At 41.9% G+C, this 27,646-nt stretch overlaps 2 protein-coding genes and 1 long non-coding RNA gene across 5 annotated transcripts in view; all 3 read right to left on the reverse strand.

Moving 5' to 3' along the window:
• Positions 1 to 2,496: 2,496 nt before the first annotated feature.
• Positions 2,497 to 19,024, reverse strand: LOC308320251 (uncharacterized protein). Its single transcript, XM_080770569.1, has 15 exons — positions 18,706 to 19,024; positions 17,639 to 18,016; positions 17,108 to 17,182; positions 16,293 to 16,493; positions 15,527 to 15,686; positions 14,089 to 14,148; positions 13,417 to 13,930; positions 10,832 to 10,838; positions 8,507 to 8,782; positions 6,007 to 6,384; positions 5,438 to 5,533; positions 4,884 to 5,117; positions 4,115 to 4,268; positions 3,696 to 3,755; positions 2,497 to 3,539 (listed from the first exon to the last, which is right to left on the reverse strand). The coding sequence occupies exons 1-15, from the start codon at positions 18,931 to 18,933 to the stop codon at positions 3,025 to 3,027; spliced, it is 3,336 nt and encodes a 1,111-aa protein (XP_080626695.1). The 5' UTR covers positions 18,934 to 19,024; the 3' UTR covers positions 2,497 to 3,024.
• LOC308319842 lies at positions 10,845 to 12,443 on the reverse strand. Its single transcript, XR_013964489.1, has 3 exons — positions 11,603 to 12,443; positions 11,135 to 11,192; positions 10,845 to 10,978 (listed from the first exon to the last, which is right to left on the reverse strand). It is a non-coding gene; the product is annotated as an uncharacterized lncRNA (long non-coding RNA).
• A 543-nt stretch (positions 19,025 to 19,567) lies between the features above and the next one.
• Positions 19,568 to 27,646, reverse strand: part of LOC308319841 (tripartite motif-containing protein 16-like) — an 8,191-nt gene continuing 112 nt past the window's right edge. The window contains exons 1-9 of one of the 3 annotated variants that reach the window (XM_080770058.1): positions 27,425 to 27,646; positions 26,370 to 26,747; positions 25,834 to 25,908; positions 25,341 to 25,541; positions 24,594 to 24,753; positions 23,160 to 23,210; positions 22,931 to 23,001; positions 21,401 to 21,458; positions 19,568 to 21,244 (exon numbers count right to left, since the gene is read on the reverse strand). The exon at positions 27,425 to 27,646 is cut by the window's right edge and continues 112 nt beyond it. In XM_080770058.1, the coding sequence (XP_080626184.1) occupies positions 20,718 to 21,244; positions 21,401 to 21,458; positions 22,931 to 23,001; positions 23,160 to 23,210; positions 24,594 to 24,753; positions 25,341 to 25,541; positions 25,834 to 25,908; positions 26,370 to 26,747; positions 27,425 to 27,646 (1,743 nt within the window). In that variant the 3' untranslated portion in view covers positions 19,568 to 20,717. Of the gene's footprint in view, positions 21,245 to 21,400; positions 23,002 to 23,159; positions 23,214 to 24,593; positions 24,754 to 25,340; positions 25,542 to 25,833; positions 25,909 to 26,369; positions 26,748 to 27,424 lie in introns of all 3 variants that reach the window. The other 2 variants (XM_080770057.1, XM_080770059.1) reach the window with 2 other exon arrangements.

A 27,646-nucleotide genomic window follows, 5' to 3' on the forward strand; every position in this document is an offset into this window, starting at 1 on the left:
TGCATGCATGCAATTAAAATGAATGACCACTAGGTGTCGTCAATGCACAGCGTCTGATCAATAGTTGAAATGTCAATTTTGATTGATTGATTGATTGAAATATTTATTAACAGTTTGCAGAATTACAGCAGGCCTACATTTCATGCACAAACTCAATACAAAGACTGTTAACTGTGAGTGGACGACCCAATTAAGCCTTACACTTGTTTACAAAAGGGCATTGTTAAATTCATCAAAACATTTAGAGACAAACAAATAGACACTTATATGTAGTTAAAGCAACAGAGTTAAGCAACAGAAACAAACAACAATGGATTCTACAGTGTAAAGACACCAATTTAATTATAAATGTCAATAAAGTTGAATATCTAATAATATCAATTTAAAATGTATTATGCAATACAAATTTCCTTACCATTTTTAATGTTTTAGTTTTGTATTGCTATTTTTATTTGCTAATTGTAGATTCTACTTTTTGTTTCTAGCATTCCGCTGCTTGTTATTTTTTATTTTATTTTCATGTGAAGTACTTTGAGTTGCATTTTATGTATGACATGTGCTATATAAATAAAGTTTAATATGTGAAGTACTTTAGTTGTCAAGGATGCAGACAGAGTTGAACCCAGGAGCAAAGTCACAACAAACTAGAGTATAATAATAAAGTATTTAATAAAGAATTACGAGATATCTTACACAGGGGAATGCAGGTAGGAATCAGGCATGAATCAGAATGACATCAAAGTCAACACATGAACAGGCAGGACATCTGTGACACAGGTTATGAACTGACAATGAGTGTTTGTACTGAGTCCAGTTTTATAGTGAGCAGGTTGATTGGAGAAGTGTTCACTGCTGGGCTGATGAGGTAGTTGACAGGTGTGTAACAGTGTAAATGGAACTGGGTGTGCTGGAATGGGATATGTGAGGCCAGTGTGGAGACTGAGGGAGAGACAGAATGTGACAGAGTTGCATTTTATGTATGAAATGTGCTATATAAATAAAGTTTACACCACTGACTGTCCCTCCATATAAAATAAAGGCGAAAGTCACAAAAGAAAATTGATCAGTTACAATTCCAGACTATGAAGAATCATTTAATAAAGGAATACTTCCAGATTCAGTTAAAGATTAGCTACAATAATTGTGATATTAAAAGTTAAATGCTCGTCATATGACATAACAGAGAGGAATGGGCCGGACCCTTTGTGCTGACACAAAACCACTTGTCTCTGTTCCAATTTCTCGCCACTCGTTTGGTTCTTTTCTACATCTATATCCCAACCTCGTTCTCTCCCTCCCTCCCTCCCTCCCTCCCTCCCTCCCGCGTGCCTGTCGGTCCCTCACTCTCTATGTCTCTCTCTCTCTCTCTCTCAGACTCCGTCTATAGCCTCGCCCTGGAGCCCAATTACCCAGCTAGAACATGGAGATCCTATCACAAAGCCAGTGACATGCTCCAGTGTTCAGCACAATTAACAGCGGCATTCCTCCCCACATACCTGCCCGCCTCCCCGCCTAGGGGTGACCAACCCATAATGCAAGCCCAGGCTGCACCTTTGATCTGGCGTCAGCGTCCACGTCTCACCCACAACTTTGGCTTTCATACTGTAATATGGCTTTCATATATAGCGCAGTGGGTTTTCAACCATGCAGTGGTCTGGGGACCACCAGTGGTCCTTGAGGGGGTTCAAGGTGGTCCCCCATATATGCTAAATGTTGGAGAGTTGGAAACCAAATGGACCCTTTAGGCCCGACGTCGAAAGAATATATATTCAAAGATTTGTGCCGCATTTTCACGATTTTTCAAAAAAATTGCAGATCTACAAGCTCATAGCGCGCCACCGAGTGGCGCGCTACGAGCTTGTAGATCTGCTATTTTTCAATAGCACAAGTATAACATAATGCTTAGTTAAAACACCAAAAAGGGGTTCCCGTCCAGAATGGGTTAACTCTTGAGAGAGTGAAATTAAACCAAATGGGCCCCGTTAAGGGTCCATTTGGTTTCATTTTACGCTCTCAAGAGTTAAACCTTTGTTAAACATCCGCATTACTTCAGTTACAAGATGTCTACACAATTTTGAGAATGTAGAAGAAAAGCATGGAATTGTAGACCAAGTCTACAAATGCAATGACAAACAGAATATTCTTTTGGTTTTGGGTCTGAGAGGCTGAATGTCACCGAATGGTGGTCCGTACCGTACGTGGCTCAAATGCAGGACAAATAACGAAATGAAAAAGGTTGAGGCCTGGGTCACTTTGTGGTCTCTGTTCTCCACATCTTCCATGTCCTCCGATTCAAGCCCACAGCGGATTGTGAGCTCTTTATTTATTTTCCCCTTCTTTTGAGGCTATATATATATATATATATACAGCTTTTTTTGTCCTGAAATTGTCACATTTACCATTGACAATGAAAGGAGAATTTACGTCATGTGTGTCTGAACAAATCGGCTTTTTGTAGCAACACAAACATTAAATGCCTTTGACAATGGAAGGATAATTCACGTCACGTCATGTAGACGAGCATAATGGGCTATTTTGGCCAGAATGAGATGACCTATGATGATAAGAGCGCCCCTCACTTCACACGGGTGTGATTTTATTTTAACCTCAAGCCTGCCGGGCTCTGGGAACACTGGTGGAAGTACTATTATGTTTCAGAATAAAAGTAGGGATATAACAGGATAGAAATAAAAGGTTACAAATAAAAGACCTGTATTCAATGTTTTATTCGGTTGAAAGTATAGCCTATATTGAATATAGCCGATATGCAAGCTCACAATGAGGCAAAAAAAGGCTCCACAGCCTGACAGAGGGCTCTGCAGTAACATGAACAAGACAACAGACATACTGAATAACCATTGATCTGCAAAGAAATGCAATGAGCAGAACACAATCAATCGGTTTATTGATCATGATGGTGACACATCATTCTAACAAATGCTTCATCTAGAAGTGAACAACTACAATCGAAATGAAGAAAACAAAGTGTTCAACTGAATATCGTCATCAGTATTCTTAACATGTCTACCATGTCTTACACAGCTCTGCTGCATCTACATAGTTACAAGGACCTAATCCTGGATAGAGAGGTTGTGTGAACGTGGTTTGAACTGTGTGGAGGAGGGTCATTGTGTCAGAAACACTGTAGAAGGACAGGGTGCCTGCCTTGTGATCCAGATACACCCCGACTCTGGAAGAGACAGGCCCTGACACTGTAGTGTCAACATTGTTGTGTCTGAACCAGTAGCCGCCACCAGAGCACCATAAACACCAGGATTTATCATCGGATCCAAAGCGGGTTCGTCTGTCGGTGTCTTTATAACAGACTGCTATATCCCCTCTACCACTCCTCTCTACTTCCCAGTAACGACGTTCAGACAGACCCTCTGTACACAACACCTGAGAATACAACCCTACAAATCTCTCTGCATTATCAGGGTAAGGTTGTTGTTGTTGTGTTCTAGTCACCTTCCTCTTCTCCTCTGACAGGGAGAGCTCTTTGTTTATTGTGTTCACGTCCAGAGACAGAGGACAGGAATCTGTGAGAACACACGACAAAAGAAAATCAAAACCTCATGAACCTCATTGTGTTTAGAGTTAATCATTCTCTCAGATCAAATTAATTAGACCGAGCTTCAAATAACATGTCGGGTTGAAACGTCAACGTTCAGAAACAACATTCAACATGAACTCACATTGTAAGAAGTCCTTTCTGGTCTGAGGCTCCGCTGGAGGCAAAACATCAACTGCACACACTGGAGACACAAGAAAACAGTAAATATCATCATACTGAAGGCTGGATTCAACTGAAGTTCCAAAAGGTTAAAGCTATTATAGCTCGATAGTAATCATTGCTTTAGTAAACAGAAAATACATTTTCAGGTGTGTTACAACGTTCAACCAATCAGGAGAGAGAACTCCTCAAGATCATTAAATAATAATAATCTCATCTTTCCTTTGAGTAATATTCTTGCTTAATACTTATTTTACTGTCCAATCCGACAGACAGCCTACTGTGTACCATCAGTCTGTTCTAGTTCAAACTTCTCCAGTTGCCTTCTGGCTCATCCATCCATGTTTACTATGAAAAACAAGAAACACTTTTAAATCTCACCTCTGTTTGATATCTCTGGCCAAGTTGTCGTCAGGATGTTGTCTAGTTGGTCTCTCAGACCAGACACGGCATCAGTCACATCTGTGAAGGACCTCAGAGGACCCACACTGGGTGAGACTGGAGATCCAGTGGAACTGGAGAGAGACTGGAAACTCTGGAGAGAGACGAGCAGAGAGACCAGTAAACCACTTTAGACAGGGATGATCAATGATGATCAATATATCAGTGCATTGATCACAATATTGTAGAGTTGAGCTGGTGTTCTTGTTGTTTATTTGAGAACGCTGGCGTGTTTCGGCAGAGCCTTCTTCAGAGCAGACTAAAACGTGCTGAAGAAGACTCTTATTTTGGAGTGCTGCTTATTCCATTTAGTTGGTTTATGAGTTATAAGTTATTGTAAAGCTGAGCTCCCACTGCCTTAAACAAAGGGCAGTCTCCAGAGGAAGCACACCTGTTTTTTCTTTCTTTATGCTGATCATTTGGGTCTGCTAGTATGGGAAAAAACATTATTTTTAAAAGGAAACAATTATGCACTAAAATGATTATCTAACATTATTGTGATTAGGCGATTATGTAATAATTTGTATAATAATACTATTATTATTAACAACTACCAGCATGAATAATGTCATGTTATGCCATGTCATGTAATCTACTATAATGTAATACATTAAATTACAACGTAATGTAATCACTTGATGGAATGGGATGAAATATGAAGCCGATTTGTTCTTTCAAAACCCAAGTGTCAAAAAGCCACGTGTGGAACCTGAATGAATGTGATGATGTCCTCAGTGTTGGACAGCTCCTCCAGCTCAGCATGTCTCCTCTCCAGCTGCTCCAGGGTCTGTTCCTGCTGTTTCAGGAGAGCCTCAGTCTGAGCCACTGCATTCTGCTGCTGATCTCTGATCAGTTGTTTGAGCTCACCACGTCTTCTCTCAATGGAGACCATCATCTCACTGAAGATCCTGTCACTGGCCTCCACTGCTGCATCTGCAGACCTCTACGCACGCGCGCGCACACACACACACACACACACACACACACACACACACACACACACACACACACACACACACAATATTTTATACGTTGGCTGTTTTCAAGCTCATATGATGTCACATGGTGCCGCAATATGAGCTTGTAGATCTGCTATTTTCAAAAAATCTTGAAAATATGTGTACGTCTTTGAATATATTTGTAAAGCAAACATTTTTAAGTTAAATCTTTGGTCCCTGGAACAAAATATTTTGAAATGGGGGTCCGGGCAGATAAATCTCATTTTAGGGTCCTTGACATTAAAGAGTTCTGAGAACCACTCACGTTCAGGGCCTCCAAGACCTGTCTCAGGTCTTTCAGCTCCTTCTTTTTCTCCTGGATCTTCTGCTGGACTTCCTCCTGACTTGTCGCCAGCTGTTTCTGCAAGAAGCAGGAAGAGATACAGTTTGGTTTGTAAACATTGTGGACTTTTTCATGTCGGGACACCAATTCTATCCAATTAAGAGAGAGAATACAGGATACAGAGTAAAAAGTTGGACAGTTTAGTTTGGATCCACAAATCATCTTAAATTAACTGTGTAACTTCTCCAAAATACACTTTTGAAGGGCAAGATAAATGGACATGAAATATGATCCTGTTTTGGGTCAAAAATTAGTGTACTTCATCCTATAATTAAAACCGCGAAAGCATCTGTGCCATTTTAGATTTCATAACATACATCTTTTAGAAAACTCGGTTTTAGAACAGTAGTTTGGAACAAGTTGTTCTCAGGCAGATCTACAAGCTCACAGTGCATCGCTTTGTGCCCTGCTGCGAGCTTGTTTTAATCTGCTATTTTTTAACATCCCTAAAAAATAATATATTTTGTGTCTTCAAGTGATCGTGGTGCTACCTGTTTCTCTGCCTTCGCTGCAGCAGCTGACACCGTGTCATGGCCCTTGTGTTCTTCCATGGTGCACAGATAGCAGATAGACTGTTGGTCTGTGCGACAGAACACCTCCATCAGCTTGTCATGACTGGAGCACATCTTCTCCTGCAGTTTGTCGGTGGCTGGGACCAGCTTGTGCTTCTTCCAAGTAGGAACATTGTAGTGAGGCTGGAGGTGTGTCTCACAGAAAGAGGCCAGACACGTCAGACAAGACATGAGAGCTTTGCGACGTCTGGCTCCGGTGCAGAGATCACAGGCCACGTCTGCTGGACCGGCGTACAGCGGAGCAGCGGAGACAGCAGGAGACTGCTGAGCTCCTGTACTGCTCAGCTTCATCACCAGCTGGAAGTAAAGAGAAGAGGTGGGGAGGTCACTCACTGAGGAGACATTCAACACAGTCATTGTGAGCTTCATGGTGATAAATGCATTGCAACGTTATTTTAACACAGGTTCTGAACTTTGGAAGTTAGAGTTGCCTTGTTAAAAATGTAGCTTACAATGTAAGCATTTAGCAGACACTCTTAACCACTAGGACAGGGTTCCCCAATTAATTTTCCTCAGGGGCCATATTTTGACTAGAGGTCTTGCCCTGAAAATTCATGTTCAGGGCAAGACCCCATTTAAAAAGGATGCCCAGTTTGACATGACCCCCATTTAATGCCATTTATATCTGGGACCCCCCCCCCCCCCAGGGGGCCACAAGGGGGCGCTCCGCGGGCCGCCTATTGGGGAACCCTGCACTATAGGAACTATAGTGCTATAAGGATTATTTTTGCCCTAAATGAATGACAACCCCGGGTGGCAGTGGCTCAGGGGTAGAGTGACGAAGTGTCCTTGAGCAAGACTCTGAACCCCAAATTGCTCCCGATGTGCAGGTTGGTGCCTTGCATGGTCTCCTCCAGCATCGGTGTGTGTGTGTGTGTGTGTGTGTGTGTGTGTGTGTGTGTGTGTGTGTGTGTGTGTGTGTGTGTGTGTGATTTCACCATTTACTGTTATGGGCGGGCTGTTTCTCTGTTGGTTTTCTGTTTTTTTCCTTTCCCTATATGGTCTGGCAGGGGCGTGTGACTGGCGACCTGGGCTGTGACGTGTGGTATCTACCTCCTGTGGAACTACACACCTCCTCCTCATCAAGCCCAGCTGTATAAGACCTGGCTCTTCACTCCAACCCTTGCCGGTTTATTCAGTTACTATCGTGTTCTACGCCGCCTGCCTGCCTGCCGACCAGCTCTACATAGCCCTACAGCCCCAAGCCTATTTTTGTTTTGTGAAATAAATATCTGAGTTTGTGAATCCTGGTCCTGAGTTCTGCTTTTGGGTCCTATCTCACTAAACCCCAACATTTACAAGCCAAGAATAGGGGAACTAGGGTTTAATGATTAACCAGTGCAGTGACTAACAAAGTCAAAGATCAGAGTATATTACCCTAGTCAACAGAACAAAGTGCTATATAATACCATCAAACCTTAACTAGCGTCTGTTTAAACCAGTGGTTCTCAAATGAATATGCATTTGTCCACGGACTCCTATCTCAAAATAATTTTGCCAGGGACCCCCATAAAAGATTGATGTTGTTAAAATGTTTCAACAAAGATATTGCATATCATGTTCAGATATAGTATGCGTTGTGAGCTTGTGGATCTGCAATGTTGAAATAGCTGATGTATAGGTTTACAGTCAGTAGGCCTGTCGCTCACTCAATGGAATTTCCCCACCGTGCTTCTCAACACCGGTAAAACCGGTAACACCGAATCCAACCACTATAGGTGTCCTAATATACCTGCCTGGCATTGATCCAGAAAGTTTAGAAACAGCACTTGCACATCCAAAGTAACTTACGTCGAGGCTTTAGGCAGTATAGGCAGGCACGGTCAAAAAATGCAACTAGAGGATAAACAATCCAGCAGAACTCTTTTCATCATTTTATTTTCCTCATATGATATGAGTCATATCACCAACAAGACCAACAACGCATGTGTTTCAGGCAGCTCACATAGCCTTCATCAGCGTTGATCAAGACGCTAACAGGAAATCATTACAGGATGAATTGAGAGCGCACCGTGGCTACAGATTATTGTGAGTAAATAAAGCACTAAAACATTGTGGAAGTATAAGATCACCATACCGTAAATCCAATGCACTAGTCTGGTGATCATGCTCTATTATTAACACATTTCTATGGACGCCCTTTAACTGCCTCATGGACCCCTGGGGGTACCCAGGCCCCACTTTGAGAACCTAACATAATAAAAAAGTCATGCTTAGTATGGACAAACAATGTAGACTATAGGCTATCATTATCAACATACCGGTACACATACTATGTGAACACATAACCATATAGCCTACACTGTAGTGTAGGCACATGCTGTATAGGCCCTACAGCATGTGTAGGCCTATATAGTAGAACTGCTGTGGCAGAAAATGGAGTTTCATGTGTGGTTTGTAACTTGTAAGGTCATCTCACCTCAGCCAGCAAGGTGTTCCTTCTCAAAACCGGCCTAGGACTGAAGCTCTCTCTGCACTGGGGACAGCAGTAGACTCCAGTGTCCTCATACTTGTCCCAGTAGCCCTCGATACAGCTGCTACAGTAACTGTGTCCACAGTTTAGAGCCACTGGTTCCTTCAGAATGTCCAGACAGACAGGACAGCAGAACTGGTCCTGGTCCAGCTCACATCCCTGTTGTTGTTTTTCTGACATTTCACTGAAAACCACATTCACACCGAGAGAAAACACACAACACTATTTGGTTTACTCTGAAAACAGACGGAGAGAGAGAGAAAACACAGCTCTGAGTTTCATTTCTTCTGAAGAGAACTGGGACTGGGAGAGGCTAAGAGGGTGCGACTTCCTGGATATTTGCAGGCAGCAGGGGTTTTAAAGAGACAGTGTATGAATGTGTAGCACAAAGTTCACAAATGTGTGTAAATGTATTTCACAGGAAAACAGTTTCTGAAACATAATTATTCTAATGATTACATATTGCATGATTACATATAGTCATGTCACCTTCTTTGTTCTGCTCATGTTAGTCTATCCTGGTGTTATTGCCATGTCAGGTTTAGTGTTGTGACTGTTGTCTCTCATACAGTGTCTCTGGTCATTGTTGTCACAGCCTTGTATTCAGAGAGAGAGAGAGATAGAGAGGGAGGGAAAGTGAATGGGAAGGAGAGAGAGAGAGGGAGGGAATGAGAGCGTGCACTCTCTCTCTCTTACACACACGCGCTACACACATGTACGCACGCACACACACACACACACACACACACACACACACACACACACACACACACACACACACAAACACACACCACAATGGGGAGGAGAGCAAAGAAAACAACTTTCTCTTGTTCTCTTGACATAGAATGAGAGTCACATATAGTTGTCAGAGACGTAGGGTGTTTTATAATTGTTTGTATTGACTATTTGCACAACACATATAATATGCTTCATGCCTAATGAAAGATAATAACAATAAAAATACAATATTTTAATATAATCTTTTAATAATAGAAAACCGTCACTAAATGCTGTCTGAAATAACTCTGACATGTAATAGTTTAGCCTCATAAATCCCTACACTCAGAAGACTATACTTCCTGTTCCAATGAGTCAGCCCACAACAGTGATGTATTAAAAAAAAGAAGAAACAGACATGTTTGTTTTCTCCTTTACTTTCACAGTAGGCTTACATGGAATACACAACTATTGGCATGAATATATACTTGCAGTAGCAAAGTAAAAATACAAAAAAAAGCTGCTGACGTGTCTCATCACAATGTGTCGTGAGCTTGTAGATCTGCTATTTTCAAATAGCATAGAACAGGACGTATACTGTACTATTTTCTATACAGTAAGTAAACACAGAGGATTTCATGTTGACAGAAATTTGCGTGGAGTGAGTTTGTTTATTAGCAGTGGTGGAAAGTAACTAAGTACATTTACTTACAAGTACTGCACTTATAAGTGCAATTTTGAGGTATTTTGACTTTGACTGAGTATATTTCCAATTTCCACTCCACAATACATCTCAAATCCAAATATTGTACTTTTACTCCAATACGTTTATTTCAAATCTTTGGTTACTATAAGAAAAATACCTGTATTCAATGTTTTATTCGATTGAAAGTATAGTCTATATTGAATATAGCCGATCTACAAGCTCACAATGAGGCATAAAAGGCTCCAAAGTCTGACAGAGGGCTCTGTATTAACATGAACAAGATAACAGACATACTGAATAACCATTGATCTGCAAAGAAATGCAATGATCAGAACACAATCAATTGGTTTATTGATCATGAAGTTGACACATCATTCTAACATGCTTCATCTAGAAGGGAACAACTACAATCAAAATTAAGAATACAAAGTGTTCAACTGAATATTGTTATCAGTATTCTTAACATGTCTACCATGTCTTACACAGCTCTGCTGTATCTCCATTGTTTCTAAGCCCTATCCCTGGATAGAGAGGTTGTGTGAACGTGGTTTGAACTGTGTGGAGGAAGGTCATTGTGTCAGAATACTCAGAAACACTGTAGAAGGACAGAGTACCTGCCTTGTGATCCAGATACACCCCCAATCTGGAGGAGTCAGGCCCTGACACTTTAGTGTTAACACTGTTGTGTCTGAACCAGTAGCCGGTACCATAGCACTCTAAACACCAGGATTTATCATTGTTTCCAAAGAGGATTCCTCTGCCGGTGTCTTTATAACAGACTGCTATACCAGCCACTGTACCACTCCTCTCTACTTCCCAGTAACGACGTTCAGACAGACCCTCTGTACACAACACCTGAGCAAAGGGCCATACAAATCTCTCTGCATTATCAGGGTAAGGTTGTTGTTGTTCTGTTCTAGTCACCTTCCTCTTCTCCTCTGACAGGGAGAGCCGTTTGTGTATTGTGTTCATGTCCAGAGACAGAGGACAGGAATCTGTGAGAACACACGACAAAAGAAAATCAAAACCTCATGAACCTCATTGTGTTTAGAGTTAATAATTATCTCAGATCAAACTCATTAGACCGAGCTTCAAATAACATGTCAGGTTGAAACGTCAACGTTCAGAAACAACATTCAACATGGACTCACATTGTAAGAAGTCCTTTCTGGTCTGAGGCTCCGCTGGATGTAAAACATCAACTACACACTGGAGACACGAGAAAACAGTAAACGTCGTCATACTGAAGGATGGATTCAACTGAAGTTCCAAAAGGTTAAAGCTATTATAGCTTGATAGTAATCATTGCTTTAGTAAACAGAAAATACATTTTCAGGTGGGTTACAACTTTCAACCAATCAGGAGAGAGAACTCCTCAAGATCATTAAATAAAAATAATCTCATCTCTCCTTTGAGTAATATTCTTGCTTAATTCTTATTTTACTGTCCAATCTGACAGAAAGCCTACTGTGTACGATCAGTCTGTTCTAGTTGTCACGATATAGATTTTTTTTTATCACGATAACGATATACTCACGATATAGCATATTTTTTACGATACCAATTTTTTTAATCTAAAAAATTGATTTGTTCAGGCCGAGTACTTTACAGTACTGTACCTGGGCTGTACTTGTGCTGTGCTGTGCTGTGCTGTGCTGTGCTGGTGAAACTTGGTGGTGACAATAATTATGCTATTTCCGTGCTCGGATACAGGGACACACACAAGTCACACATACTGTACTGTAGCTGTCTATAGTGGTTGCACCACTCAAAACACAGGAAAAGAACACTTATGCCAATATCAAACTTATGTCAATTACAATATGTAAAATCACAATATCCAGTCTAATTATATGAATATAATACTGATGCCCAAATAAGTACAAAAATAATAGAAAATATAATAATAATTATTATTATTATGACAATTAAAAAGCTTAAAATAAAGAAATAAGACTTTCCCATTCAGACACAGAAGTACAGGCCTGTGTCTGCATTACATTTTCTTAAGGAAAAAAGAAATACCTCATGTCACTCACTGCCACACAGTTGTTTCAGTTCATTTTAAGCTCTGTATAGGAATCTGTTGTAGTTGTAGTGTAGTTTGTTAAAGACGTTGGGAAGCTTAACAATGTATATCATCTAGAACAGGGGTCCCCAAACTTTTTCCTGTGAGGGCCACATAACTTTTCCCTTCTCTGATGGGGGCCGGCGTCAGTTTGTAACAGAAAAAGTGTGACGATCGCAGGGGTGCCAACGTAAACATTTTTTTCCCCCAGAAAGCCACACATATATAGCCACAAATATTAATAACCAGTGCACGTACTGTACATGCAGCACTACAGGGCTGCATAGTGCCAGGGTTTCCTGCACAATGTTGTTGGCATGGCGCTGCGCCATGCTTAAAATAAATCGCGCCATGCCAAGCTGTTTTTTTTTGAGGGGCCTAGTGAATCATGGTGTGTGTGTGTGTGTGTGTGTGTGTGATATCTCCCCAGTGTCTCCCCAGTGCCTCCCAGTGTCCCCCTGAGTGCCTCCCCAGTGCTTCCCCAGTGTCTCCCCAGTGCCTCCCAGTGTCTCCCCAGTGTCCCCCTGAGTGTCTCCCCAGTGCCTCCCCAGTGTCTCCCCAGTGCCTCCCAGTGTCCCTCCCCAGTGCCTCCCAATGTCCCCCTGAGTGGCTCCCCAGTGTCTCCCCAGTGCCTCCCAGTGTCCCCCTGAATGCCTCCCCAGTGTCTCCCCAGTGTCCCCCCCGAGTGCCTCCCCAGTGCCTCCCCAGTGTCTCCCCAGTGTCTCCCCAGTGTCTCCCCAGTGCCTCCCCAGTGTCCCCCTGAGTGTCTCCCCAGTGCCTCCCCAGTGCCTCCCTGAGTGCCTCCCCAGTGCCTCCCCAGTGCCTCCCCAGTGTCCCCTCAGTGCCTCCAAGTGTCCCCCCGAGTGCCTCCCCAGTGTCTCCCCAGTGCCTCCCCAGTGCCTCCCCAGTGTCTCCCCAGTGTCCCCCTGAGTGCCTCCCCAGTGCCTCCCCAGTGCCTCCCCAGTGCCTCCCGAGTGCCTCCCTGAGTACCTCCCCAGTGTCTCCCCAGTGCCTCCCCAGTGTCTCCTCAGTGTCCCCCAGTGTCCCCCCAGTGCCTCCCCAGTGTCTCCAATAGCAAAACAAGAGCAATAATACAAATTAATCTTAATTTATTATTCTAATTATTTGCTCTCATCCAGTGCTAATGAAAAATAAAAATAAAATCCTATATTTTAGTTTATTAAAAAACCCTTGAGGCAGGCGGGCCACATAAAATGACATGGCGGGCCGTATACGGCCCGCGGGCCGTAGTTTGGGGACCCCTGATCTAGAACATGCTTCATCTAGAAGGGAATAACTACAATCAAAATCAAGAATACAAGGTGTTCAACTGAATATCGTTATCAGTATTCTTAGCATGTCTACCACGTCTTACACAGCTCTGCTATATCTCCATAGTCATAAAGCATTAACCCTGGATAGAGAGGTTGTGTGAACGTGGTTTGAACTGTGTGGAGGAGGGTCATTGTGTCAGAAACACTGTAGAAGGACAGGGTGCCTGCCTTGTGATCCAGATACACCCCCACTCTGGAGGAGACAGGCCCTGACACTTTAGTGTTAACACTGTTGTGTCTGAACCAGTAGTCGTTACCAGAGCACCAGCAGCGCCAGGATTTATCATTGGATCCAAAGTGGGTTCCTCTGCCGGTGTCTTTATAACAGACTGCTATAGAAACCCCTGTACCACTCCTCTCTACTTCCCAGTAACGACGTTCAGACAGACCCTCTGTACACAACACCTGGAGATAGCCCCCTACAAATCTCTCTGGATTATGAGGGTAAGGTTGCTGTTGTTGTGTTCTAGTCACCTTCCTCTTCTCCTCTGACAGGGAGAGACGTTTGTGTATTGTGTTCATGTCCAGAGACAGAGGACAGGAATCTGTGAGAACACACGACAAAAGAAAATCTAAACCTCATGAACCTCATTGTGTTACTTTAGAGTTAATATTCTCTCAGATCAAACTCATTAGACCGAGCTTCAAATAACATTTCAGGTTGAAACGTCAACGTTCAGAAACAACACCAACATGGACTCACATTGTAAGAAGTCCTTTCTGGTCTGAGGCTCCGCTGGATGTAAAACATCAACTGCACACACTGGAGACACAAGAAAACAGTAAACGTTATCATACCAGGCGCGCAGCTACGGGTGGGCCACGGGTTGCCCGTGGCCCACCCATATAGAGAGCTGGACCACCCATCCATTTTTTGGGGGAAAAAATACATCATTATTATTTTCATAATCATATTTATAATGTCTTTGTGCTTTTTGCGTGATCATCTTCCTTAATATTATGAATAAACAGGCTGTCACTTTTTCTTCGCTCTGACTTCTGTCTGTCTGACGTGTTGTTCAATTGCGCAAAAACTACAAATCCCACTATCCCAGAATGCTGAGCTCCCCAGTCTCCCCAGAGTTAGATGGTCAGACCCCAATCAAAAAGCTGATCGAAGCTGTGAAGTCCCTGAACTCTGAACTGTCATGACCCGGTGATTAATGTGAACAGGACAGGTGGAGAGAAACCTAGCAGGCAGCTAACCAAACCAAGCCAAGCCAAGGGCCAAGCAGCGTGTCTAATGTGTCACAATGGCAAACAAACACAACAAACGGTCAAACCTTTTTAAGTATTTAAAAAAGGCCAGACTGGAGGACGTGCAGGAACAACGCCAACCAGAATCCCAGCAGGAGGAGGTCGCTGACAACAACAATAACACGAGTATAGTGCAACAGAAACAGCCCCCCCCCACGGGCCCCACCGTCGCCGTCAGCAGGCTATTTTCCACGGTAAACCGCATCAAAACGTGTCTACGGACTTCAATGTCAACTTCTCGTCTCAATAAATTGTCCCTGTTGTCATTTGAACGGGAAGAAACTGATAAACTGAATTATGACGAAATCATTACAGTGTTCAACAGAAAGCCCCGTCGTCTCCGATTGATATTGTAATAAGGTTATACAGGTTGGAGGAATAATAAGGAAAAAAAACTGATTTGAAAGTTGGAACAATGCTGTACATGATGTCATGTCTAAACTTAAATGCATGCAAGTTTCGTTTGATAAAACTTGGAAAACATAATAATGATACTTAATGATAATTAATTTGTGTAAAAGATTTGCTAGTAATAAATGGAAAATAATGAACTGTCTGGAATTTACCCTGACTGACGCACGTGCACTGCAGTGTGCTGTGAATCATTTACAAGAGCCTCATCTAATTCAAGTGGATTTATTTCTATTTGTATTATACAGCTTATGAAATATGAATGATTGCCAGCTAGCAGCTATTGATATTTGATCAGATGATAATGCTCATGACATGTGTGATGACAACTGCCCAGCTGTCACTCCGGGGGCAATATAACCCGAAATACGGCAAATAAATAAATAAATAACCCATTTTTTTCACCAGTAGCCTTCTGGCTTCATCCATCTATGTTTATACTATGAAAAACAATAAACACTTTTAAATCTCACCTCGGTTTGATATCTCTGGCCAAGTTGTCGTCAGGATGTTGTCCAGTTGGTCTCTCAGACCAGACACGACATCAGTCACATCTGTGAAGGACCTCAGAGGACCGACGACCACACTGGGTGAGACTGGAGATCCAGTGGAACTGGAGAGAGACTGGAAACTCTGGAGAGAGACAAGCAGAGAGACCAGTAAACCACTTTAGACAGGCATGATCAATAGATCAGTGCATTGATCACAATATTGTAGAGTTGAGCTGGTGTTCTTGTTGTTTATGAGAACGCTGACGCGTTTCGGCAGAGCCTTCTTCAGAGCAGACTAAAACGTGCTGAAGATCGCTCTGCCGAAACACATATTTTATTTTGGAGTGCTGCTTATTCCATTTAGTTGGTTTATGAGTTATACGTTATTGTAAAGCTGAGCTCCCACTGCCTTAAACAAAGGGCAGTCTCCAGAGGAAGCACACCTGTTTTTTCTTTCTTTATGCTGATCATTGGTCTGCTAGTTTTGGAAAATGTTAGATTTTTTTTCTTTTAATGGGAAAAATTATGCACTAAAATGATTATCTAAAATGATGTAATAATTTGTATAATAATACTATTATTATTAACTACCGTACCAGCATGAATAATGTCATGTTATGCCATGTCAAGTAATCTACTATAATGTAATACATTAAATTATAACGTATTTTCACTTGATGGAATGGGATGAAATATGAAGCAGATTTGTTCTTTCAAAACCAAAGTGTCAAAAAGCCACGTGTGGAACCTGAATGAATGTGATGATGTCCTCAGTGTTGGACAGCTCCTCCAGCTCAGCATGTCTCCTCTCCAGCTGCTCCAGGGTCTGTTCCTGCCGTTTCAGGAGAGCCTCAGTCTGAGCCACTGCATTCTGCTGCTGATCTCTGATCAGTTGTTTGAGCTCACTGAAGATCCTGTCACTGGCCTCCACTGCTGCATCTGCAGACCTCTGCTTAGCGAGAGCGCACACGCACACGCACGCACACGCACACACAATATTTTATACGTTGGCTGTTTTCTCATATCATGTTACATGGTGCCGCAATATGAGCTTGTAGATCTGCTATTTTAAAAAAAATCTTGAAAATATGTGTACATCTTTGAATATATTTGTAAAGCAAACATTTTGAACTTAAATCTTTGCTTCTGGAGGTCCCTGGAACAAAATATTTTGAAATGGGGGTCCGGTCAGATATATCTCATTTTTGGGTCCTTTTAGGCATTAACCCATTCTGACCTGAGATCAGATTCATAACGAGGTTTCCACTGGACACACACTGGTCTGATGAACCCATTCTGACCTGAGATCAGATTCATAACGAGGTTTCCACTGGACACACACTGGTCTGATTAACCCATTCTGACCTGAGATCAGATTCTAAAAATGTCAGTCGTTCTTCGAATTTTCAAAAATAGCAGACCTACAAGCTCGTAGCGCGCCACTCGGTGGCGCGCTATGAGCTTGTAGATCTGCTATTTTTCAATAGCTAAAGCATAACATGATGCTAACACCAAAACGGGTTCCCGGTCAGAATGGGTTAAAGAGTTTTGAGAACCACTCACGTTCAGGTCTTTCAGCTCCTTCTTTTTCTCCTGGATCTTCTGCTGGACTTCATCCTGACTTGTCGCCAGCTGTTTCTGCAAGAAGCAGGAAGAGAGACAGTTTGGTTTGTAAACATTATTGTGGACTTTTTCATGTCGGGACACCAATTCTATCCAATTAAGAGAGAGAATACAGGATACAGGGTAGGCTAAAAACAAGTGAAATTGGACAGTTTAGTTTGGATCCACAAATCATCTTAAATTAACAGTGTAACTTCTCCAAAATACACTTTTGAAGGGAAAGATAAATGGACATGAAATACACTAAAAAAGTAAAACCGCGAAAGCATCTGTGCCATTTTAGATTTCATAACATACATCTTTTAGAAAACTCGGTTTTAGAACAGTAGTTTGGAACAAGTTCTTCTCAGGCAGATCTACGAGCTCACAGTGCATCGCTTTGTGCCCTGCTGCGAGCTTGTTTTAATCTGCTATTTTTTAACATCCCTAAAAAATAATATATTTTGTGTCTTCAAGTGATCGTGGTGCTACCTGTTTCTCTGCCTTCGCTGCAGCAGCTGACACCGTGTCATGGCCCTTGTGTTCATCCATGGTGCACAGATAGCAGATAGACTGTTGGTCTGTGCGACAGAACACCTCCATCAGCTTGTTATGACTGGAGCACATCTCCTCCTGCAGTTTGTCGGTGGCTGGGACCAGCTTGTGCTTCTTCAACACAGGAGCATTGTAGTGAGGCTGGAGGTGAGTCTCACAGTAAGAGGCCAGACACGTCAGACAAGACATGAGAGCTTTGTGACGTCTGGCTCCGGTGCAGAAATCACAGGCCACGTCTGCTGGAGCAGCGTACAGCGGAGCAGCGGAGGCAGCAGGAGACTGCTGAGCTCCTGTACTGCTCAGCTTCATCACCAGCTGGAAGTAAAGAGAAGAGGAGGGGAGGTCACTCACTGAGGACAAATACAACACAGTCATTGTGAGCTTCATGGTGATAAATCTGGGATCTAGTAAATTACCCTAGTCAACAGAACAAAGTGCTATAATACCATCAAACCTTAACTAGCATCCGTTTAAACCAGTGGTTCTCAAATGAATATGCATTTGTCCACGGACTCCCCTCCCATCTCAAAATACTTTTGCCAGGGACCCCCACAAAAGATTGATGTTGTTAACATGTTTCAACAAAGATATTGCATATCGTGTTCAGATATAGTATGTGTTTTGTGAGCTTGTGGATCTGCAATGTTAAAAAAACTGATGTATAGGTTTACACTTTAAACAGACTGTGATCATGCTCTATTATTAAGACATTTTTATGGACGCCCTTTAACTGCCTATCGACCCCTGGGGGTCCCCAGGCCACACTTTGAGAACCTGAGAACATAATAAAAAAGTCATGCTTAGTATGGACAAACAATGTAGACTATAGCCTATCATTATCAACATAAACATACTACGTGATGTGAACACATAACCATATAGCCTACACTGTAGTGTAGGCACATGCTGTATAGGCCCTACAGCATTGTGTAGGCCTATATAGTAGAACTGCTGTGGCAGAAAATGGAGTTTCATGTGTGGTTGTAACTTGTAGGTCATCTCACCTCAGCCAGCAAGGTGTTGCTTCTCAAAACCGGCCTAGGACTGAAGCTCTCTCTGCACTGGGGACAGCAGTAGACTCCAGTGTCCTCATACTTGTCCCAGTAACCCTCGATACAGCTGCTACAGTAACTGTGTCCACAGTGTAGAGCCACTGGTTCCTTCAGAATGTCCAGACAGACAGGACAGCAGAACTGGTCCAGCTCACATCCCTGTTGTTGTTTTTCTGACATTTCACTGACAACCACATTCACACCGAGAGAATAAAAACACACAACACTATTTGGTTTACTCTGAAAACAGACGGAGAGAGAGAGAAAACACAGCTCTGAGTTTAATTTCTTCTGAAGAGAACTGGGACTGGGAGAGGCTAAGAGGGTGGGACTTCCTGGATATTTGCAGGCAGCAGGGGTTTTAAAGAGACAGTGTATGAATGTGTAGCACAAATTTCACAAATGTGTGTAAATGTATTTCACAGAAAACAGTTTCTGAAACATAATTATTCTAATGATTACATATTGCTTGATTACATATAGTCATGTCACCTTCTTTGTTCTGCTCATGTTAGTCTATCCTGGTGTTATTGCCATGTCAGGTTTAGTGTTGTGACTGTTGTATCTCATACAGTGTCTCTGGTCATTGTTGTCACAGCCTTGTATTCAGAGAGAGAGAGAGAGAGAGAGGAGGAGGGAAAGTGAATGGGAAGGAGAGAGAGAGAGGGAGGGAATGAGAGTGTGCACTCTCTCTCACACACGCGCTAGTGTACGCACGCACACGCACGCACGCAAAGGAGCGCAAAGAAAACAACTTTCTCTTGTTCTCTTGACATAGAATGAGAGTCACATAATGTAGTTGTCAGAGACGTAGGGTGTTTTATAATTGTTTTTATTGACTATTTGCACAACACATATAATATGCATGCCTAATGAATGAGAATAAGAACAATAAAAATACAATATTTTAATATCTTTTAATAATAGAAAACCGTCACTAAATGCTGTCTGAAATAACTCTGACATGTAATAGTTTAGCCTCATAAATCCCTACACTCAGAAGACTACTTCCTGTTCCAATGAGTCAGCCCACAACAGTGATGTATTTAAAAAAAAGAAGAAACACACATGTTTGTTTTCTCCTTTACTTTCACAGTAGGCTTACATGGAATACACAACTATTGGCATGAATATATACTTGCAGTAGCAAAGTAAAAACACACGAAAAAGCTGCTGACGTGTCTCATCACAATGTGTCGTGAGCTTGTAGATCTGCTATTTTCAAATAGCATAGAACAGGACGTATACTGTACTATCCGGTCAATGTATGTTTTCTAATGTATTACCCAATCTTCACGGAAACTAACGTTTTCACACCAGGCATTGAGTAAAAAGTACAAGATATTACTTGAATAAATCGTATGCCACAGGCGTCTCTGCCTTTTCTATACAGTATGTAAACACAGAGGATTTCATGTTGACAGAAATTTGCGTGGAGTGAGTTCTTGTTTTATTAGCAGTGGTTTATTAGCAGTGGTAAATGTTACTAAGTACATTTACTTAAGTACTGTACTTATAAGTGCAATTTTGAGGTATTTTGACTTCAATGGAGTATATTTCCAATTTCCACTCCACAATACATCTCAAATCCAAATATTGTACTTTTACTCCAATACGTTTATTTCAAATCTTTGGTTACTATAAGAAAAATACCTGTATTCAATGTTTTATTCGATTGAAAGTATAGTCTATATTGAATATAGCCGATCTACAAGCTCACAATGAGGCATAAAAGGCTCCAAAGCCTGACAGAGGGCTCTGTAGTAACATGAACAATATAACAGACATACTGAATAACCATTGATCTGCAAAGAAATGCAATGAGCAGAACACAATCAATTGGTTTATTGATCATGGAGTTGACACATCATTCTAACATGCTTCATCTAGAAGGGAACAACTACAATCAAAATTAAGAATACAAAGTGTTCAACTGAATATTGTTATCAGTATTCTTAACATGTCTACCATGTCTTACACAGCTCTGCAGTATCTCCATTGTTTCTAAGCCCTATCCCTGGATAGAGAGGTTGTGTGAACGTGGTTTGAACTGTGTGGAGGAAGGTCATTGTGTCAGAATACTCAGAAACACTGTAGAAGGACAGAGTACCTGCCTTGTGATCCAGATACACCCCCAATCTGGAGGAGACAGGCCCTGACACTTTAGTGTTAACACTGTTGTGTCTGAACCAGTAGCCGGTACCATAGCACTCTAAACACCAGGATTTATCATTGTTTCCAAAGAGGATTCCTCTGCCGGTGTCTTTATAACAGACTGCTATACCAGCCACTGTACCACTCCTCTCTACTTCCCAGTAACGACGTTCAGACAGACCCTCTGTACACAACACCTGAGCAAAGGGCCATACAAATCTCTCTGCATTATCAGGGTAAGGTTGTTGTTGTTCTGTTCTAGTCACCTTCCTCTTCTCCTCTGACAGGGAGAGACGTTTGTGTATTGTGTTCATGTCCAGAGACAGAGGACAGGAATCTGTGAGAACACACGACAAAAGAAAATCAAAACCTCATGAACCTCATTGTGTTTAGAGTTAATAATTCTCTCAGATCAAACTCATTAGACCGAGCTTCAAATAACATGTCAGGTTGAAACGTCAACGTTCAGAAACAACATTCAACATGGACTCACATTGTAAGAAGTCCTTTCTGGTCTGAGGCTCCGCTGGATGTAAAACATCAACTACACACTGGAGAAACAAGAAAACAGTAAACGTCGTCATACTGAAGGATGGATTCAACTGACGTTCCAAAAGGTTAAAGCTATAGCTCGATAGTAATCATTGCTTTAGTAAACAGAAAATACATTTTCAGGTGGGCTACAACTTTTAACCAATCAGGAGAGAGAACTCCTCAAGATCATTAAATAAAAATAATCTCATCTCTCCTTTGAGTAATATTCTTGCTTAATTCTTATTTTACTGTCCAATCTGACAGAAAGCCTACTGTGTACCATCAGTCTGTTCTAGTTGTCACGATATAGATTGTTTTTTATCACGATAACGATATACTCACGATATAGCATATTTTTTACGATACCAATTTTTTTTATCTAAAAAATTGATTTGTTCAGGCCGAGTACTTTACAGTACTGTACCTGGGCTGTACTTGTGTTGTGCTGTGCTGTGCTGGTGAAACTTGGTGGTGACAATAATTATGCTATTTCCGTGCTCGGATACAGGGACACACACAAGTCACACATACTGTACTGTAGCTGTCTATAGTGGTTGCACCACTCAAAACACAGGAAAAGAACACTTATGCCAATATCAAACTTATGTCAATTACAATATGTAAAATCACAATATCCAGTCTAATTATATGAATATAATACTGATGCCCAAATAAGTACAAAAAGTAATAGAAAATATAATAATAATTATTATTATTATGACAATTAAAAAGCTAAAAATAAAGAAATAAGACTTTCCCATTCAGACACAGAAGTACAGGCCTGTGTCTGCATTACATTTTCTTAAGGAAAAAAATAAATACCTCATGTCACTCACTGCCACACAGTTGTTTCAGTTCATTTTAAGCTCTGTATAGGAATCTGTTGTAGTTGTAGTGTAGTTTGTTAAAGACGTTGGGAAGCTTAACAATGTATATCATCTAGAACATCTGAACATATGAACAGCTTCATCTAGAAGGGAATAACTACAATCAAGAATACAAGGTGTTCAACTGAATATCGTTATCAGTATTCTTAGCATGTCTACCACGTCTTACACAGCTCTGCTATATCTCCATAGTCATAAAGCATTAACCCTGGATAGAGAGGTTGTGTGAACGTGGTTTGAACTGTGTGGAGGAGGGTCATTGTGTCAGAAACACCGTAGAAGGACAGGGTGCCTGCCTTGTGATCCAGATACACCCCCACTCTGGAGGAGACAGGCCCTGACACTTTAGTGTTAACACTGTTGTGTCTGAACCAGTAGTCGTTACCAGAGCACCAGCAGCGCCAGGATTTATCATTGGATCCAAAGTGGGTTCCTCTGCCGGTGTCTTTATAACAGACTGCTATAGAAACCCCTGTACCACTCCTCTCTACTTCCCAGTAACGACGTTCAGACAGACCCTCTGTACACAACACCTGGAGATAGCCCCCTACAAATCTCTCTGGATTATGAGGGTAAGGTTGCTGTTGTTGTGTTCTAGTCACCTTCCTCTTCTCCTCTGACAGGGAGAGACGTTTGTGTATTGTGTTCATGTCCAGAGACAGAGGACAGGAATCTGTGAGAACACACGACAAAATAAAATCTAAACCTCATGAACCTCATTGTGTTACTTTAGAGTTAATATTCTCTTAGATCAAACTCATTAGACCGAGCTTCAAATAACATTTCAGGTTGAAACGTCAACGTTCAGAAACAACACCAACATGGACTCACATTGTAAGAAGTCCTTTCTGGTCTGAGGCTCCGCTGGAGGTAAAACATCAACTACTGGAGACACAAGAAAACAGTAAACGTCATCATACCAGGCGCGCAGCTACGGGTGGGCCACGGGTTGGCCGTGGCCCACCCATATAGAGAGCTGGACCACCCATCCATTTTTTGGGGGGAAAAATACATAATTATTATTTTCATAATCATATTTATAATGTCTTTGTGCTTTTTGCGTGATCATCTTCCTTAATATTATGAATAAACAGGCTGTCACTTTTTCTTCGCTCTGACTTCTGTCTGTCTGACGTGTTGTTCAATTGCGCAAAAACTACAAATCCCACTATCCCAGAATGCTGAGCTCCCCAGTCTCCCCAGAGTTAGATGGTCAGACCCCAATCAAAAAGCTGATCGAAGCTGTGAAGTCCCTGAACTCTGAACTGTCATGACCCGGTGATTAATGTGAACATGACAGGTGGAGAGAAACCTAGCAGGCAGCTAACCAAACCAAGCCAAGCCAAGGGCCAAGCAGCGTGTCTGATTGTGTCACAATGGCAAACAAACACAACAAACGGTCAAACCTTTTTAAGTATTTAAAAAAGGCCAGACTGGAGGACGTGCAGGAACAACGCCAACCAGAATCCCAGCAGGAGGAGGTCGCTGACAACAACAATAACACGAGTATAGTGCAACAGAAACAGCCCCCCCCCCCCCACGGGCCCCACCGTCGCCGTCAGCAGGCTATTTTCCACGGTAAACCGCATCAAAACGTGGCTACGGACTTCAATGTCAACTTCTCGTCTCAATAATTTGTCCCTGTTGTCATTTGAACGGGAAGAAACTGATAAACTGAATTATGACGAAATCATTACAGTGTTCAACAGAAAGCCCCGTCGTCTCCGATTGATATTGTAATAAGGTTATACAGGTTGGAGGAATAATAAGGAAAAAAAACTGATTTGAAAGTTGGAACAATGCTGTACATGATGTCATGTCTAAACTTAAATGCATGCAAGTTTCGTTTGATAAAACTTGGAAAACATAATAATGATACTTTAATTTGTGTAAAAGATTTGCTAGTAAAAAATGGAAAATAATGAACTGTCTGGAATTTACCCTGACTGACGCACGTGCACTGCAGTGTGCTGTGAATCATTTACAAGAGCCTCATCTAATTCAAGTGGATTTATTTCTATTTGTATTATACAGCTTATGAAATATGAATGATTGCTAGCTAGCAGCTATTGATATTTGATCAGATGATAATGCTCATGACATGTGTGATGACAACTGCCCAGCTGTCACTCCGGGGGCAATATAACCCGAAACATAACTGAAATACGGCAAATAAATAAATAAATAACCAGATTATTTCTCCAGTTGCCTTCTGGCTTCATCATGTTTATACTATGAAAAACAATAAACACTTTTAAATCTCACCTCGGTTTGATATCTCTGGCCAAGTTGTCGTCAGGATGTTGTCCAGTTGGTCTCTCAGACCAGACACGGCATCAGTCACATCTGTGAAGGACCTCAGAGGACCGACGACCACACTGGGTGAGACTGGAGATCCAGTGGAACTGGAGAGAGACTGGAAACTCTGGAGAGAGACAAGCAGAGAGACCAGTAAACCACTTTAGACAGGCATGATCAATAGATCAGTGCATTGATCACAATATTGTAGAGTTGAGCTGGTGTTCTTGTTGTTTATTTGAGAACGCTGACGCGTTTCGGCAGAGCCTTCTTCAGAGCAGACTAAAACGTGATGAAGATCGCTCTGCCGAAACACATATTTTATTTTGGAGTGCTGCTTATTCCATTTAGTTTGTTTATGAGTTATAAGTTATTGTAAAGCTGAGCTCCCACTGCCTTAAACAAAGGGCAGTCTCCAGAGGAAGCACACCTGTTTTTTCTTTCTTTATGCTGATCATTGGTCTGCTAGTTTTGGAAAATGTTTGATTTTTTTCTTTAATGGAAACAATTATGCACTAAAATGATTATCTAAAATTATGTAATAATTTGTATAATAATACTATTATTATTATCTACCAGCATGAATAATGTCATGTTATGCCATGTCAAGTAATCTACTATAATGTAATACATTAAATTATAACGTATTTTCACTTGATGGAATGGGATGAAATATGAAGCCGATTTGTTCTGTCAAAAAGCCACGTGTGGAACCTGAATGAATGTGATGATGTCATCAGTCTTGGACAGCTCCTCCAGCTCAGCATGTCTCCTCTCCAGCTGCTCCAGGGTCTGTTCCTGCCGTTTCAGGAGAGCCTCAGTCTGAGCCACTGCATTCTGCTGCTGATCTCTGATCAGTTGTTTGAGCTCACTGAAGATCCTGTCACTGGCCTCCACTGCTGCATCTGCAGACCTCTGCTTAGCGAGAGCGCACACGCACGCACACGCACACACAATATTTTATACGTTGGCTGTTTTCTCATATCATGTTACATGGTGCCGCAATATGAGCTTGTAGATCTGCTATTTAAAAAAAAATCTTGAAAATATGTGTACATCTTTGAATATATTTGTAAAGCAAACATTTTGAACTTAAATCTTTGCTTCTGGAGGTCCCTGGAACAAAATATTTTGAAATGGGGGTCCGGTCGGATAAATCTCATTTTTGGGTCTTTTTAGGCATTAAAGAGTTTTGAGAACCACTCACGTTCAGGTCTTTCAGCTCCTTCTTTTTCTCCTGGATCTTCTGCTGGACTTCCTCCTGACTTGTCGCCAGCTGTTTCTGCAAGAAGCAGGAAGAGAGACAGTTTGGTTTGTAAACATTATTGTGGACTTTTTCATGTCGGGACACCAATTCTATCCAATTAAGAGAGAGAATACAGGATACAGGGTAGGCTAAAAACAAGTGAAATTGGACAGTTTAGTTTGGATCCACAAATCATCTTAAATTAACAGTGTAACTTCTCCAAAATACACTTTTGAAGGGCAAGATAAATGGACATGAAATACACTAAAAAATGTAAACCGCGAAAGCATCTGTGCCATTTTAGATTTCATAACATACCGGTACATCTTTTAGAAAACTCGTTTTAGAACAGTAGTTTGGAACAAGTTCTTCTCAGGCAGATCTACGAGCTCACAGTGCATCGCTTTGTGCCCTGCTGCGAGCTTGTTTTAATCTGCTATTTTTTAACATCCCTAAAAAATTATGTATTTTGTGTCTTCAAGTGATGGTGGTGCTACCTGTTTCTCTGCCTTCGCTGCAGCAGCTGACACCGTGTCATGGCCCTTGTGTTCATCCATGGTGCACAGATAGCAGATAGACTGTTGGTCTGTGCGACAGAACACCTCCATCAGCTTGTTATGACTGGAGCACATCTTCTCCTGCAGTTTGTCGGTGGCCGGGACCAGCTTGTGCTTCTTCAACACAGGAGCATTGTAGTGAGGCTGGAGGTGAGTCTCACAGAAAGAGGCCAGACACGTCAGACAAGACATGAGAGCTTTGCGACGTCTGGCTCCGGTGCAGAAATCACAGGCCACGTCTGCTGGACCGGCGTACAGCGGAGCAGCGGAGGCAGCAGGAGACTGCTGAGCTCCTGTACTGCTCAGCTTCATCACCAGCTGGAAGTTAAGAGAAGAGGAGGGGAGGTCACTCACTGAGGACAAATACAACACAGTCATTGTGAGCTTCATGGTGATAAATCTGGGATCTAGTAAATTACCCTTGTCAACAGAACAAAGTGCTATAATACCATCAAACCTTAACTAGCATCTGTTTAAACCAGTGGTTTTCAAATGAATATGCATTTGTCCACGGACTCCCCTCCCATCACAAAATACTTTTGCCAGGGACCCCCACAAAAGATTGATGTTGTTAACATGTTTCAACAAAGATATTGCATATCGTGTTCAGATATAGTATGTGTTGTGAGCTTGTGGATCTGCAATGTTCAAAAAACTGATGTATAGGTTTACACTTTAAACAGACTGTGATCATGCTCTATTATTAAGACATTTTTATGGACGCCCTTTAACTGCCTATGGACCCCTGGGGGTCCCCAGGCCCCACTTTGAAAACCTGAGAACATAATAAAAAAGTCATGCTTAGTATGGACAAACAATGTAGACTATAGGCTATCATTATCAACATAAACATACTACGTGATGTGAACACATAACCATATACTGTAGCCTGTAGGCACATGCTGTAGGCCCTACAGCATGTGCATAGTAGAACTGCTAGCCTGTGGCAGAAAATTGAGTTTCATGTGTGGTTGTAACTTGTAAGGTCATCTCACCTCAGCCAGCAAGGTGTTGCTTCTCAAAACCGGCCTAGGACTGAAGCTCTCTCTGCACTGGGGACAGCAGTAGACTCCAGTGTCATCATACTTGTCCCAGTAACCCTCGATACAGCTGCTACAGTAACTGTGTCCACAGTGTAGAGCCACTGGTTCCTTCAGAATGTCCAGACAGACAGGACAGCAGAACAGGTCCTGGTCCAGCTCACATCCCTGTTGTTG

Source organism: Protomyctophum bolini (assembly GCF_963924005.1).
Source record: "Protomyctophum bolini genome assembly, chromosome: 8".
Taxonomy (NCBI): domain Eukaryota; kingdom Metazoa; phylum Chordata; class Actinopteri; order Myctophiformes; family Myctophidae; genus Protomyctophum; species Protomyctophum bolini.